This window comes from Dipodomys ordii, unplaced genomic scaffold, assembly GCF_000151885.1.
Source record: "Dipodomys ordii isolate 6190 unplaced genomic scaffold, Dord_2.0 Scaffold32, whole genome shotgun sequence".
NCBI classification, from domain to species: domain Eukaryota; kingdom Metazoa; phylum Chordata; class Mammalia; order Rodentia; family Heteromyidae; genus Dipodomys; species Dipodomys ordii.
The window spans coordinates 7,026,388-7,043,588 of NW_012267248.1; the positions used below are offsets into that span (position 1 = coordinate 7,026,388).

General features: G+C 38.0%; 1 protein-coding gene across 1 annotated transcript in view; it reads right to left on the reverse strand.

Annotated features, from left to right (window-relative positions):
• Window positions 1-408: 408 nt before the first annotated feature.
• The window catches only part of Ssr1 (signal sequence receptor, alpha), a 17,285-nt gene continuing 492 nt past the window's right edge, over window positions 409-17,201 (reverse strand). The window contains exons 2-8 of the mRNA XM_013016686.1: window positions 14,696-14,808; window positions 13,105-13,192; window positions 9,956-10,218; window positions 7,847-7,923; window positions 7,288-7,366; window positions 5,320-5,413; window positions 409-2,637 (exon numbers count right to left, since the gene is read on the reverse strand). Of these exons, the coding sequence (XP_012872140.1) occupies window positions 2,570-2,637; window positions 5,320-5,413; window positions 7,288-7,366; window positions 7,847-7,923; window positions 9,956-10,218; window positions 13,105-13,192; window positions 14,696-14,808 (782 nt within the window). The 3' untranslated portion in view covers window positions 409-2,569. The remainder of the gene's footprint in view (window positions 2,638-5,319; window positions 5,414-7,287; window positions 7,367-7,846; window positions 7,924-9,955; window positions 10,219-13,104; window positions 13,193-14,695; window positions 14,809-17,201) is intronic.

A 17,201-nucleotide genomic window follows, 5' to 3' on the forward strand; every position in this document is an offset into this window, starting at 1 on the left:
TATTCATTATTTAAATCCACTAAACAAACGAATTCTCCTTTCTATCAAGGGCATGGATCCTAATGTACAACAGAAGGTGAGTGCTCAATACGCCCTACATACGATCACATCGACCTACAGTACCTCCAAAATAACAAGACTTTATATAAAGGTTCCAGTAGTGCATGATGCACTACATGTTTAAGGCAGATGCTCTTATATCTTAAGATCTAAATATACCTTTTCCATCAAATTTTCTGAAGCTGCTTAAGAAAATTAAGAAAAACCTTTTTTCCTTCTGAATTTATGACTTCTACTCCATTCCTTCCCTTAGGCTTCTCCTCTAGGAAGCACAGGGCAGAGGGCAATCTCCTCCCACCCCCACATGTTTTAAAGGCAGGAGGAAAGAACATGTACAGAATGAAGATATACAATCAAAGCAAGATCCATTCTTTATGAACACATATGCTCACATATCTCGATAACAGGTCTGTTACACAAGATTATCCATTTTACAGATTCTGAAACCAAGTTGTTCAAAAGGAGAATTCTGAAATCATGGTTGATGTAGCAAATGAATATATTCAAACTAAGAAAAACTTCATCCAAACATTTACATGTTAAAAAGACATTTAAAAATAGACTACTTATTAAGTGTGCTTGAACAAACCATGTGTGGAATTGAATTCCATTTATTATGGAGTTAGATTGCTGCTAAATTCTGACTGATGCTATATAGTACACTCCTGGCAGTTGAAGATTTAAGTTTCAACCGTTCCCACTCTATACTAGTTTAAATGTCAGAGATGGAAGAACTGCTATGTGTAAGGCAAGTGACTTGAGGGTGAGAAGGGCGGCTGGAGCCCAGTTCGGCCTTGCGATTGCCTGTGCATGACCAGGTATTCAAGAAGACTCCACAGGCCATTTAACATCTCGTAATCACACCTTACTGCACTATGCTCTAGTAGTTTCAAAAACAGATATTCACTAAAATGCTTTGGAAAATGTTTCCTGAAAAATAAGAAGGGTCTCTTATATTACATTAAGCCAGAAAACATGCAGTTACTTAGACCCCACAGAACTTTTTCAAAATAAACACACAGCCCAATTAAAACTTACTTTATATTATAGGAATAGAAAGTTCATAGTCCAGCAGTTCATATATATATATACATATATCCTTGGCCCCTCTTGCAAAGTAATTAACAATTATACAGAAACTCATTGTCATTGGTTTTGGCTCAGATGTTTAAATAAACACATCAACAGCTTAAAAAAGGTTTTGTGTATCTTGTTTTGCCTCTGTTTTCCTCCTTTGGGTGTGTGGGCATGAGTGTGTGTGGAGGGGATTGTACCAAAGAAGATGAGATTAAGGAGAGGTCAAGAACTGAAGAGCCTTTAAAATTTCATATACAAGTATGGCTTAAAGACAGAGGGGAAATCCTCTTATTTACTCATACTAAATTTTACCTTTTATCTAGTTTGACAGTAATGCCAAACTTAAATTTACTACACCAAGGTAAAGAATAACTCTAAGATTTTATAAAGTCCAATTTAATTTGGTTCCAACGTCTTAAGTGCTTGAATTTTCCCACAATAACCAAAAATAGATATGTCAATAACCAACATCCCTTCCACTCCCCCCAAAAATCAGATCAGAAACAACTAGTTTAAAACTTTTCAATTCATGTTTTTGTGGGCAAGGACTAGTTGAAATGCATCTCTGCCCTATCATTTGCTCTGCTTAGTTGGCAAAGCAAGACAACTTTTCAGATGGAACACTTTTCTCCCTTTAAAAAACAAAACAGACCATTAGAATAGGTCTCATCATTCCAGAGCTTGTCCCGGGTCAGAAATAAAAAACAATGGAGGACACAACAACTCAGTTTGCACAAATGTACTACTTTTGTTTTGTCTTTTTTTAAAAAAGAGGCAGGGTTAAACTATGTATTCCAAAGTCAGCAAAATTTTCATATTTCACAATTTTGTTGCTAGAATTCCCAAATTCCTAAAGTTTGGTAAGTTTTCTCGAGGTGTGCATTATTGCAAACAGCAGCAGAATACCAAAACAATTCTATTGCTAATGAAGCAGCTACTCCTGTTCATGCCTTTAGAATACTTCTTATAGCAGAGCAACAACAAACTGCTAATTTGAGCCTCAATCTAGATGGTTCCAAGGAAGAAACAAAGTATTTCCTTAAAATAGTTCAAGGTGAGACTTCATAAGAGCAAATATCCAGAGTTTGGGGACAAAAATGAGAAAATGTTAAAAAGAGACAAGAACACTATATTTAGTATTCTAAAGGCAGATTTCAGGTAGTTCAACAATGATTATGGTAACACCAACTGCTCACATACACACGCACACACATAGATTTTAATGGTTTAAAAAAAAACCAAATTTGTTACTTTTAGAAAAATGAATGCAGTGCATTTTCAGCAATATTATTGCCACAGACTCTGATTGCTCAGTCCACACATAAGTAGTAGTTGCCTTCTATGGTGGTATGACTTCTCTGCACTAATTCTCATCGGGCGAGAAACATTAGGGCAGGGTAAGTACAGACTGAATTGTTGCACAAAGGAACATTTACTCATCAGATCCCACCGATCTCTTCTGTGCCCGCTTCCTAGGCAGCCTTCTTGGTGAAGCTTTATCTGGAAGAAAACAAACGCTTTAAGCTTGCCTGATTATTCTAACAACAAGAATAACAAGAAAAATTTATAAGTGTTTTCCTTCAACTTTATCACCATGTTAAAAAAGTACATATACATGCATGAATACATCTAAGGGCAACTCCAATTAAAAGAGTGTGGTTACTGTGCTGCTGCAAACACCATACAGAATCACGAATTCTGTAATTCAACCTGTTTATACATGCATAAATTAATCCTTTAAAAATTTTAATGCAGTTATTCAGTTTGTACAACTTTGGCAATTTAATAAATTTACCTGGACTAGCAAGTAGAAAAAAAAGAAAATTAGCAGTTCTTGGGCTGGGAATGTGGCTTAGTGGTAGAGTGCTTGCTTGCCTCACATGCACGAAGCCCTGGGTTCAATTCCTCAGTACCACATACACAGAAAAAGCTGGAAGTGGCGCTGTGGTTCAAGGGTAGAATATGAGCCTTGAGCATAAGAAGCTCAGGGACAGTGCCCAGGCCAAAAAAAAAAAAAAAAATTAGCATCTCAGTATCTTTTTTTTTTACATCTCTTCATTTATTTCCCAAAGGAGACTCTTCATAAGGTTTACAGAAAATAAATGCGTTGTGCTTCTTCTATTTCCATTCCATAGAAGAATAGTCTTCCTTAAAAAGTGAAAGAAAGGCTGCTGGGCACCAGTGGCTCACACCTGTAATCCTGCCTACTCAGGAGGATGATCTAAGGATTGCAATTCCAAGCCAGCATAGGCAGCAAAGTCCATGAGACTCATCTCCAATAAACTACCAAGAAGCCTGAAGTAGAACTGTGGCTTAAATAGTAGAGTATGAGCCTTGAGCCAAAAATGCTCAATGATAGCACTCAGGTCCTGAGTTCAAACCCTGGCACGAAAAAAAAAAAAGTAAAAAGGATGTGAAAAAATAATGAAAGGAAGTGAAAAGGAAAGTACCCCTTTCTTACTTTCAAAGAACATTTTATGTATCAGGACTGTGACATAAGCTAATTTTCCAAAGGAAAAATAAAAGGTGTGGGAATGTATGCCTGTATCACCAGATGAACTCAGTTTCAAGGCCAGATTGGGCAACATAAAAGAGATTCTGTCTCTATCCACTAAACAATTCTTCTAGTTAATATGAGATTTACATTCTTTATTAAATGAAAACAAAACATGCTTAACATCTTCCCCCCAAAAATTACTAGATCATCATTCCTGTTTTTAATATTTTACAGTAAATACTTATTAAAAACATTTTTAAAAGCTGAGTATTGATGGCTCACATAATTCTAGCTACTCAGGTGGCAAGAGTCAGAATGTGAAAGCCAACCTAGAGAAAAGTCCCAAATAACCAACAAAAAGTTGGGCTAGATACATGGCTCAAGTGGGTAGAGCACCAGCTAAATAAGCATGAGACCCCCATCTCAAACCCTGGTACTGGCAAAAAATTGAAAAAGTAAAACATCTCTTAAGTCTGTTTATATGCTGACTAAAATATTAATGGTAATTAGTCCTTAAAAGCTGGATGCCAGTAGCTCAAATCTGTAATTCAAGCAACTCAGGAGGTCTGAGATCTGCGGAATCAAGTTATGAAATCAGCATGCACAGGAAAATGTGAGAGATTCTATTTCCAATTAAGCAGTAAAATGCTGGACCGGAGATATAGAAAGGTGTGGTAGAGTGCTGGCTGTGAGCAAAAAAGCCAAGTAAGAACAAAGAGCTCTTAGTTCACAGCCCTGGTATCAGTACACAGTGTTACCTTACAAATTTACTGTGAGAATATTCATTGTTTAATATTTTATTTCAAATTTAACAAAATTTAATACATTTTAATTTAACATTGAAATTTATATGTGAGGATACTGCAGCATTCTCACAGAGGGAAAAATTGTCAATAACTTAAAACACTTTTCTATTATAACGTTTATGTATTTATATAAAGGAATACTTTTTTTTAATCAAGTGAGATAAACATACATGCAACTAGCACATAGATGTCCAATGCCTGTAAAGTTTCCACTGAAACTGTGTGACAGTATCATGCCCTGTGAGTTTAACACTCACAAAAATGCATAGGACATATTTCTAATACATAGTACCAATCAGACATGAGAAAGGGGATTAGTGAAACCAGGAAGTGACTAGTTTTCACATCTGTACAATTTAATGTTCTGTAAGTTATTGCTTTTAAAATAAAACTTTTAAAGACCTTTAACAAATGGAGAACAAAATTAACATTTAAAAAACTTACAGAAAAGTTGGAAATATATTTCAGGTAAACTATCAGGCAATATTTTTGATATATGCTTCAAAAAGCAGTAATTAGTGTTTTTTTTAGTGAAATACAGTACCTGTAAACTGTTCCATTACACATTCAACTTGCTGTACAATATTATTGTGCTATACAAGAGTCCCCAAAACTATAGCAAATACCGTAAGAAAATTGCCTCACCTCTTCTACTCTGCACTGAAGCCACAGGAAAGAAAGACATAGGAAACAGATTAGAAACAGAGAACTCAGATATTTGGAAATAACTATGTTTAAAAGCATTTCTAAGTTAAAGCATGAAAAATAAATGTCTTTATAGTTTTCAGGAGCCATATTAGATTTTACAAAGGTAACAGAAAAGATAAATTCAAATAGCACTGAAGCACATTGTCTTACCAACTCTGTAAGACTACTTACTGATTTGATTCAAAGTTTCCTGAGGAATCCAACTCATGTCAACATCATTTTGACTTGATGTACCCATTTCTACTTTCTGTATGGGTCTCTTGCGCTGAGAGAACATAAAGATTTATTTTAAAGGAATAGCACAGTATTGTTTATTCTACTTTTTAAACATAGATGAAGAAAAGTATGTTAAGTATCTAAACACACAGATTATATTATTGCTTTGATTTTATGTTCTAGCTTTTTTTTTTTTGGTCTGTGGTGGGGCCTGAACTCTGGGCCTGAGCACTATCCCTCAGCTCTTCAGCTCAAGGCTAGTGCTCTACCGTAACTTGAGCCATAGCACCACTTCTGGCTTTTTCGGCTTATATGATACTGAGGAATTGAACCCAGGGCCTCATGCGTGGAAGGCAAGCACTCTACCACTGAGCCACCTTCCCAGTCCATGTTCTAGTTTTAAAACATCGTCCTAGAGCTGGTGGCTCATGCCTATAATTCTAGCTACTCAGGAGGAAACATCATAGTTTCAGGCTAGCCCAGACAGAAAAGTTCACAAGGGTCCAACACCAAAATAACCAGCAAAATGCCAACCTAGCAAACAAGCCAAGTAAGCTCGAGGTGCTGAGTTCAAACTCAGTACCCCCCCCAAAAAAAAACCCAAAAAAGAAATTATTCTTGTAATTAAGTTTCCTACAGCTTATAAAATCTTGTGTAAAGCCAGATGTTGGTGGCCTTACACATTTAATCCTACCTACTCAGGAAGCTGACATCTAAGGATTGTGGTTCAAAGTCAGCCTGTGCAGGGAAGTCTTTAAGACTCTTACTTCCAATTAACCACCAGAAGGTTGGAGTAGAACTGTAGCTCAAAAGGTAGAACACTAGCCTTGAGCACAAAAACTGAGGAATAGCACCCAGGATCTGAATTCAAGGTCCAGTATCAGCATGCACACACACATAATGATTAAAGTAGCATACCATGAAAATGTAATAAATATAAACAGCCAGTCACCAGTGGCTCATTCTTGTAATCCTAGCTACTCAAGAGACCGAGATCTGAGCATCATGGTTGAAGCTGGGCTAGGCAGAAAAAAAGCCATCGAGACTCATTTCCAATAAATTACTTACAACAAGCCAGAAGTGGTGATGTGGCTCAAGTGGTAGAGGGCTAACCTTGAGCACAAAGAGGCTTAGGGTAAGTGCCTAGACCTTGAGTTCAAGCCCCAGGACTGGTTGTTAAAAAAAAGTACAATAAACAGAACAATGACATTTTTCTAAGTCTGAAGAATAAAAACTAATAAAATTAAGAGTTACAATAAATGGTAAATATCACTCACAGGACACTAACTGGAAATACTAATTCAAGTTACATATCCAATGTGCAGTTTTTGATGGTGGGGATTTACAGTTGGGTCTTCTGCTCTCACTCAGCTTTCTTACTCATGACTGTATTCTACCTCTTGATCCCTGCCTCTAGTCCAACATTTTGCTGGTTAATTGGAGATCTCGTGGACTTTTCTACTCAGGCTAGCTTCAAACCTCAAATCCTCCAAGCCTTTAGTAGCTAGTACAGCTATCAGCATTCAGCTGTTTGTTGGCTATTTTGAAAAGACAACGTAAAACTGTAAAAATAGCCATTAAGAACTATGTTGTATTCAGTACAGTAAGAACGTCATTCAGTCTTTAACTTCCACTGCCTAAGCAGAAAATTTTTCTATTTCTCCCTACTTTTAACCATGCTATACTAAAAGAAATCCTTGCTTAAAAAAAAAAGTTGGAGCTGGCAATGTGGCTTAGTAGTAGAGTGCTTGCCTAGCATGCATGAAGCCCTGGGTTCAATTCCTCAGTACCACATAAACAGAACAAGCCAGAAATGGCACTGTGGCTTGAGTGGTAGAATGCAACTGAAGTTCAAAGACAGTGCCCAGGATGTGAGTTCAAGCCCCAGGACTGAAAGAAAGTTGTTCATTCACTCATAATTACCTTTCTAGATTCTAGGAGTTGATGAAGGCCAACAACAAGCAGAAGTCCAAGACCAGCAAGGAACATATACATAAAGATTCTGAGTAAAGAGATAATAGAAACAGGTCATTTGTAGGGAAAAGGAATAAAATACTTTTAACTCAACTTAGATCTAGGCAACAGGTTCTATACATTTCCTTTAGGTATTTAAGTGCAACTGTCAAAAGATTTAAATATAAGTTACAGTAAGATCTTTTTCCAACTAAAAAAGAACTCGCTTTCAAGATGAGTTCTTTCAATTACTAGAAATTAACATTTAGAGGAATTTAACTTTCCATGGAGTAGAAAAGAATTGGATGGAAACCAAAATATTACTTTTACAAGACATTTTTGTCAGTTTCAACTATCTTTCCTGCTTAGTAAAGCATTAAAGTATAAGAATCACCTAAGTATGGACCTCTGTGCTAATGATTTCACCACATCACATCTGTACAGTCAATTCCATTTTGTTCACCTAAAAACATACTTCCATTCCCATCTTATGAGATATCAAGACCTACAGACTATAACTTTCACTTACGTTTCTCCATCCAACCCATCCTCTCTTTCAATAACTGTAACTGTTTGATTGAAGACAGCATCTTGGAACACATTGCCCTAATTAAAAAATAATTATAAATTTCAAAAACATGCCATTTATTGAAAAAATAAAAGCCTGCAAGATTTCTTAAGTTACTCTGACAATATAACTTTCTCATCACTTATATTTTAAAACTCAGCAAATACCTAACTGTGTTCAAAATTATGAAATTAATTTCTCTTACAGGATTAAATATGTCTCCAACTTTGCCAAAGTTGCTCTCCATTTACAGCAGGGAATGGAAAGATGGTGGTACGAAGAACCAAGAAAATACAGTAAAAATTATACAAAATATGCAGAAAGAAAGCTCACAGAGCATTCCACATTAGCAGTTCTAGCTTCTGTTTACAATCTTTAAAAAAAAAAGCAAGGAAGGACACATGAAAATGTACAATAGTTGTAACAGCAGATAGTGTCAAGACACAACACAGACCTAAACCAAATCAAATGCATACTCTAAACTAGAAATGGGCTGGTAGTAATTTCTTCATAATAAATGGGCTGGTGGTTTTCAGTATCAAACTATTTTTTTTTTGCTAGTCTTGAAACAATTTTTAACAGGTGGAAAAGACATCAGAATCACTAGAACATATTCTAAGAGTATGCCTCTTAATATTTGGTGCTTCACATGAAGGTATTACTATTACAACACTGTCACAAACTGCTAAATAGTAATTATGTAAATTGTATTTCAAGGTCTTTCAATGATAATCCCAGGTGCTGGTGGCTCAGAACTATAATGCTAGCTATCAGGAGGCTAAGATCAGAAGATCTAAATTTGAAATCAGCCAAAGCAGACAAAATCAAGTGACTTTTATCTACAATTAACCAGCAAAAAACTGGGAGTGGAAATGTGGCACAAGTAGTAGAACACCAACTTTAAGCAGAAAAAAGTGAAGCAAGACCATGAACCCTGAGTTCAGGCTTCTGTACTGGCTACAAAAATAAATAAGCCGGGCGCTGGTGGCTCACGCCTATAATCCTAGCTACTCAGGAGGCCGAGATCTGAGGATCTCGGTTCAAAGCCAGCCTGGGCAGGAACATCCATGACACTCTTATCTCCAATAAACCACTAGAAAACCAAAGTGGCACTGTGGCTTAAGCAGTAGAGTGCTCACCTTGAGCTGAAGAGTACAGGGACAGTACCCAGGCCCAGAGTTCAAGCCCCATGACTGACAAAAAATAAATAAAAATAAAATAAAAACAAAGTTACTTAGTAGTAGAGAGGTAGACTTTTCATCCTTTTCTCAAAATAATAGTTATATAACTTGAGGGGCTGGTAAGATGGCTCAGTGGTAGAGTACTTGACTTGCATGCATGAGGCCCTGGGTTTGATTCCTCAGCACCACATAAGCAAAAAGAAAAAAGCTGGAAGTGGCGCTGTGGCTCAAGTGGTAGAGTGCTAGCCTTGAGCTGAAGAGCTGAGGGACAGCGCCCAGGCCCCAAGACGGACCTCTCCCCCCCCAAAAAAAAGAAGTTATATAACTTGAGAATAATCTATCTCATGTCTCACTGAAGTAAAATTAAATTTAATTTAGTTGGCACTGGAAATAGGTTTTATTAGGACACTGAGGTGTTATTTAGGACATTTGAGTCTCATAAATTAGAACTAAGATATACACTCTGCTGCTAAAACTATCCTTATAAATCTTGTATTTTACCATAAGCACATAAAATGATAGGAAAAGTGACAGTCTTTAGCAACAGTGAAATGAGCAAAAAGCAAGCAACAAGGACACATAGTAACACCTAAGAAGTAGACTCCACTAATGGCTTACTTCCTTTTAAGATCTAGCTCAAGTCACTTTCACACCACACAACAGCATCTAATTGCAGAGCTCTAATATAAATCACATCCGTTTTAGTGCCTGTTTTTTGTTTATGACCATCTTCCCCTCTAGACTTCAGACAGAAATTGTTGTATTGTTGATAGTTTCAACCACAAAACAGGCACCTGAATACGGTATATATAAAATAATGTAACCTATCCTACCCATCTCTAACATAAACAAAACAAAAGTCAAACTGCAAAGGCTTAGAAGGCCTTACATTCAAATCCTTGTAGTTCAAATTGATGACCAGACCAAAGGGCCTTCCACCCATGGGCTCTGCAGGAATGAAGGAATACTCAAAAGTTGCCTGTCTTTGGGGCTGCACTACAGTGTTCAGAGGAAGAGCTGTGAAATTCTGGATGTAAAACTGGTAGTCCTGAGGATAACGGAACGAGGCATCTAAGGATTCAACAATAAAATCTTCTGTACCCTTGTTTGTGAAGCCTACCAGGAACTTCACAATGTTATTTGCTGGAAAATCTAAAACACAAAAGACAAGAAATCAGTACACATTTTCAGAGTAATAAAACAAAAGAGATAGTATTAACAGATTCTGGCACAATTTTCTGCACACATGGAAATGACTTCAGAATTGTTTTTAACTGAGTGCTCTAGTCACACACTAGTAACTGATTGGAGCAATGATAAAAGCTTAAACTCTTTCATCTGTACTGTAGGATTCCCACTAAGGAACTGAACTGAGAATGACAATTTCAGGCTGAGTTATTTCCAAATTTTGTGGTCCAAGAAAGACTTCTGCACTTTAGTCAGCATAATTATGAAAGTTACCTGTGCAAATAAATGGAGGGAATGACAAAGAAAAAGTCTAGCATTTCATCTGAAAATTGGTTATCCCAATTAGGCAATTAAGTCAAACTGAAAATTGAACATAATGGAAAAAAAGTCATTCAAATTATACTTTTTGTAGGCATAAAGTTGGAATATGTATAATAAGACAGAAAACATTTTGAAAACACCAGGAAAATTAATAATTTCTATTATCAAGTTTTCTGTAACTAATTTGTATTGTAGTCTACTAAGCAGTTTTACCCAGTATTGTACAGGCTAGGTGTCATGTAAGTCTGAGTATGAATTCTATCTCCACAATCTATTTGCAAACTGGATAGTGTTGGGACACCCGGTTAGGGTTAAACCATACATACAAAGTTTTGAGAACATTCCCTATCACAGAACCCTCAGTAAATGCAACAGCTTTAGATTCACAGGTTGAACATCCCTAAAGACTTAAAACGCTCTAGAATCTGAAGCTTTCTGAGCACTGACAAGGATGCTGTAAGTGGTAATTCCACCTGGTTTCAAGTGATGGGCACACTGAAAATATTGCATAAAAGTACCTTTACAGGGCTAGGAATGTGGCTGAGCGGTAGACTTTTGCCTAGCATGCATGAAGCCCTTGGTTCGATTCCTCAGTACCACATATACAGAAAAAGCTGGAAGTGGTGCTGTGACTTAAGTGGTAGAGTGCTAGCCTTGAGCAAAAGAAGTTCAGGGACAGTGCCCCCAGGACTGGCAAAAAAAAAAAAGTACCTTTACATTATATAGATAAGGTACACATGAAATTTCACGTGTGGACCTGGATTCCATGCACAAAATACCCCATTATTTATAAACAAACACTAAAAAAATAAAATAAAAACTAAGGGCTGGGAATATGGCATAGTGGTGGAGTGCTTGCCTAGCATGCATGAAACCCTGGGTTTGATTCCTCAATACCACATAAACAGAGAAAGCCAGAAGTGGCGCTGTGGCTCAAGTGGTAGAGAGCTAGCCTTGAGCAAAAGCAGCTCAGGGACAGTACCCAAGCCCTAAGTTTAAGCCCTAGTACGGGCACACAAAAAATTAAAAAATAAATAAATAATAAAAATTAAACTCCGAAACAGAACAAAACAAAAAACAACTGCCAAAAAGACCCAGACCACCACCACTACAAAAACAAAAACCCTGTAACATTTCTGGTGCAAAGTATTATTCAACCTGACCTAGTCGTGAACCACAGTTTAATAATTAATATTTCACTAATATGCAAACATTAAAGAATATAACAGAATTTCTAGCTGGACATGGTGGTACACAACTGTAATTTCAAAGCCTAAGAGGCTAAAGCAGGATGATCACAAGTTTGGGGTCAGTCTGAGCTACGAAGCCAACCTGGGCTATATAGTAAGATTCTGTCTCTATGATCAAAGATTTGGGAGCTGAGGAAGAAGAAGGCAGTAGTGGATTGTTCTGAGCAAGGTACAGGCACTACTGAGGGGTGCAAGTGGATAACATGGTACCTGTGGGAGTGAGGAAGGCATGTACAGTACTTAAGTATATGTCTTGATAAGGGGGAAGAATGACAGGAAAGCAAAACAAGTTCTGTTGGGGAAATAGGCAACAGTGGGGAGGAAAAGACTAACAAAGAAGGTGAATACGGATGAATATGGTCTGAGTAATTTGTATGTGTGAAAATAGTGAAACATGATAAAATTGTTTTGGGAAAGTAAGAATAGATAGAGAGTGATAGGGGATTAATACATTATGCAAATGTGAAAACTGTTACAATGGAACCTTCCTTATACAAATAATATATGTAAATAAAATGCTCAAGTAATAAGAAAAAGTATATACATATATAATATCTCTGTATGTATGTATAGATAAATGTATATATGTATGTATGCATGTACAAAATTCCTCTGCAGAGCCACTTTGTAAAACAAATTTAAACACAGTATCTTTAAGGCTCCAGGCACCAGATGCTTAGCCTATAATCCTAGCTACACCAGAGGTCGACATCTGAGGCTCAATGTTCCAAACCAGCCAGGGCAGGAAAATCAATGAGACTCTTATCTCCCATTAACCACTAAAAAGTCAGATGTGGAGCAGTGGCTTACTTAAGTATAGAATGCTCAAGGACAGTGCCCAGATCCTGAGTTCAAGCCTCAAAACTCACACCAAAAACAAAAACAAACAAAAAAAAATCCCAGTAACTTAGTTTTTGTTTTTTGGGTAGTACTGGGGTTTAAACACAGGACCTTGTGCTTGCTAGGTGGGCACTTCATCACTTGAGCTATGCCTACAGTGCTGAAAAAAGTATCTTTGAAAAGGACATTCAATTCCTAAGTAAACCATATGACTTGTTTTTCTCTTTAGTTTAAATGCCAGCAACACCACAGATACTAGTATTCATACTTATCAAATTTCCAATATTCTTGTATGTGTAATATTGTAATATATGTTACATAAAAGAGGAAGATGAATAAGATTTTTAGATATTACTAATGCTTCCCCCCCAAAAAAAGCAAGTTCAAGATTGAAACATCTCTTCCTATACATGAGTTCAAATCAGTAATTCTGCATTACCTTCTCCTTTTACAAACAAAATAGTTGTATCTGCACTTGGTGAAGCTTCAGGTTCACCAGACACATCTTCTTCCTCTTTATCTTCCGCCTAAGAAAAACAATATTGAACAGGGATTACTGTGAAAGTAAAACACATTTTTAAATAAAAAACGTCACCTAATTTAGAACAAAATAATGCTTCTTCATAACTCTTGCAGACCAGGGGCTGGGAAGGTGGCTTAATGGTAGAGTGCTTGCCTTGCATACATGAGACCCTGGGTTCGATTCCTCAGCACCACATAAGCAGAAGAAGCTAGAAGTGGCACTACGGCTAAAGTGGTAGAGTGCTAGCCTTGAGCTGAAGAGATAAGGGACAGCGCCCAGGCCCAGAGTTCAGGCCCCATGATAGACACACGCACAAAAAAAATTGCAGAACAGCTAGGTGCCGGTGGCTCACACCTGTATTCCTAGCTACTCAGAAGGCAGAGATTTGAGGATTATGGTTCAAAGTTTTGAGTCTATGAGACTCTTATCTCCAATAAACCACTAGAAAACTGCAAGTGGCGCTGTGGCTCAAGTGGTAGAGCAATAGCCTTGAGCTGAAGAGCTCAGGGACAGTGCCCAGGCCCAGAGTTCAATGCCCACAACTGACAAAAAAAAATTGTAGAACAGTCCATCTGAGTGTGCATACCAACCCACTAAGAATCTAGCAGATCTGTTTCAGACTGAAGGTTTCAAGCATCCAGGAACAACCAACACTTATAGTAATGGACCAGTTTGAAAGGAAAAAAAATGAATCTGAGTGCTGGTAGCGAGTTGTGGTTCAAGTGTTGTATAGCGCTAGCCTTAAACACAAAAGTTCAAGACAGTGTACAGGCTGAGTTCAAACCAGAGGTCTGGCATAAAATAAAACACACACACACACACACACACACACACATATATATATATATATATACACACACACATATAGTGTACTCCCACAGAAATAGTAAAATTAGCTAGAAGATTCTGTCACACTGTTAATTACATGGTAAAAACTTCAGAGTATACAACTTCTAGGCAACCTTCTCTAATCCCTGTATACTCTTCAAAGGACATCTGCTCCTTATCTCTTAACACCAAAACACACATATACCGTTTCTGAGACATGGAAATTCCAAGAGCAAGTATCTTACCTGCTCATTTCAGCTTTCAGAACAGTGCCTGACAGAGTCAAGGCACACTGAATATGATTCAATGAATACTTAGTACATGAAAACAAACACATACAAAAAAAAGCAAAGTTACAAAAGACAAGCTGAAAAACCAAGCTCCATGGACTCCAACATCTTATGGTCCAGGGTCAGCCTTCTCTACTGTTATCTATCTACATTTACATCTATATGATCCTGAATAATTCTTTTAAGTGTCTCCTGTCTCCTTCCCTACTCCAGAAAATACATATATTCATGCTCCACCTCAATAATTAGACCCTATTCTCCCAACTTCAAGCCACTTTGAATATAAATTCTTAAAACCCCATAAAATAATTTTAATACTAAACTTGTCTATAAAGAGTAAATTGTTAATGCACTGTATAAATCTACATTAAACAGTGTATAACACTAACCAAATCTGTGGGTTCATCTTCTTCTACCTCAACTTCATCATCTTCAACTTCAATTATTGAATCTTCCACTGTTTCTTCATCTTCTGTAAGATCTTGAGCCACTACTAATGACCCTAACAATAAAATATAAAATAAGCAGTTACCTTGTACCTGAATACCATTGTTTCTTTAAAAATCAGGGATAGGCAAGAAAACGTTCCCCCTGAAATAACTCAGTCTTCTGAATCACTTTAATGATGCTAAACTATGCATGTAAAAATAGACACTATTTTTTTTTCTTTGCCAGTCGTGGGGCTTGAACTCAGGACCTTGGCACTGGCCCTGAGCTTCTTTTGCTCAAAGCTAGCACTCTACCACTTGAGCCAAAGCTCCACTTCTGGCTTTCTGTTTATATAGTACTTAGGAATTGAACCCAGAGCTTTATGCATGCTAGGCAAGCACTCTACCACTAATCCCAATCCAAAAATAGACTATCTTATGTAGCAGTCTTTACTATATATTAATTTTAATGGGAACTGCTGTTTAGTTAGACAACGCACTTGACTTGAAAAAATGAACTACAGAAATTGGCTTTAAGTCCAAAATAAGAACTGCAAGCAATTTTGTTATACAAATTAAGAAAAACAAATTTGAGCTGTGTGTGGCATGCCTCTAATCTTGTCTATAACCTCAGCACTTGGTAGTCTGAACATAATGTTAAACTCAGCCTGGGCCAAATTGTGAACACTTGTCTCAAAAAACAAAAAGCCTGGCATGGTGGCTCAAGCATAAAATCCTCACTAGTTGGGAGGTGGCAATCTAGAGATTGTGGTTCAAGACTATCCTCAGCACACAAGTTTAAGAGACTCCATTTTAACCAATGGCTGGACATGGATGTGTGCATCTATCATTCAAAGCCATCCCAGGCTACCAGGGAAGCATAACTGGTGGGCAGTGGTACAGGACTGTCATCGTGACAAAGGGAAGCACAAAAAGGAGGATCAATGTCCAGACCCTTTCTTGGCAGGGTGACTCAAGTGGTAGATTACCTACTTAGCAAGCATGAGGCCCTGAGTGCTAACTCCAGTACACTCTCTCTCTCTCTCTTTCTCTCTCTCTCTCTCACACACACACAGGAATTTTCTTACAAAGGCAAGAAATTCCTACAATGAAAACAAAAACAAAAGGCTTGGTCTAAAAGAAAATATCATTCTCAGTATTAGACAAGAAACTGATATGAGAGTTGACTATAATTGGCAACTTACATAAGCTACACTATTTCAGGCAAGAGCCTCAAATATTCATTTCAAAGTTCTAACAAGCCTTTGACCACTTCTCAGAAAGAATGATGATGTGGCAATTTAGTAGAGGAAAAACTGTGGGAAGAGACACATGTTCAAGGCCCAGGGCAATGCAGTGTGTGTGCATATGTGTACCATTCTTTTCAGTCTTCACCTCATTAAGTCCTTATTGGCTAAAAAAGGACTAAAGTGGCATATTTACAACTTGCAAATTATTTTCAAAAGCCATTTTAAACACAAAATCTCCAGCCACTCAACAAAAAAACAGACACTTCACTTTTCTCTGCCTTGCAGCTACGGAGCAGCCGGAGGACACTAATCATCATCACTCACTCAGCCACACAGACTGCTCAAACTTAAGAGAATGGAAAGACGTGTAGTGATCACTTCGACTTATTATTTCACTTAATAAGGTAGAAAATCGAAGTTGATAACAATGCCGGGGCAATTCAGTTCCATCTCCATGGTTTTGTTTTCTGCCATATTAAGTTATTTTTGCCCCAGGTTAACCACTGGAATGAAAAAAGCTATACTTCAAAAAGTAAAACTTCAGAAGGGCGTCGGTGGCTCAAGCCAGTAATTGCAGCCACTTAGGAGGCTGAGATTCCCCCACTGCCAGGACCCAAAGTCCAATCGACTCTTATCTCCAAGTAACCACCAGAAAGACAGAAGTGGTGCTGTGGCTCAAGTAGTAGAGTGCTAGCCTTGAATGGAAAAAGCTAAGGGACAGAGCTTAGGCCGAGTTTAGGCCTCAGTAACACACCACAAACACACACACACACAGTTAAACTTGCCATAGTTCAGGCCCCAGTAACGTTACACACACACACACACACACACACACACACACACACACACACACACACAGTTAAACTTGCCATAGTTCAGGCCCCAGTAACGTTACGCACACGCGCGCGCACACACACACACACACACACACAGCTTGCCATACACCCATTCTATTTTTTTTTTTAATACGACGTTTCCAGCCAACAACAACAAAAGAGCAAATGGCCGTGCAGAGGGAAGGGACGAAGGCGGGCTAACCAGCGCGCAGGGGCGCAGAGCTTGCCAACCGGGGCTGCGGACCCCGGGAGGTTCTGAAGTCGAGCCTCCCACGGGGATCCGGCGCGGAGAAGCGAGCCAGTGGGCCGGAATCGCGAGGCGGTGAGAGCCGAGGCCGGCCGACCACGGGCGCGAGCGCGAATGAATGGGGAGCTGGCGGG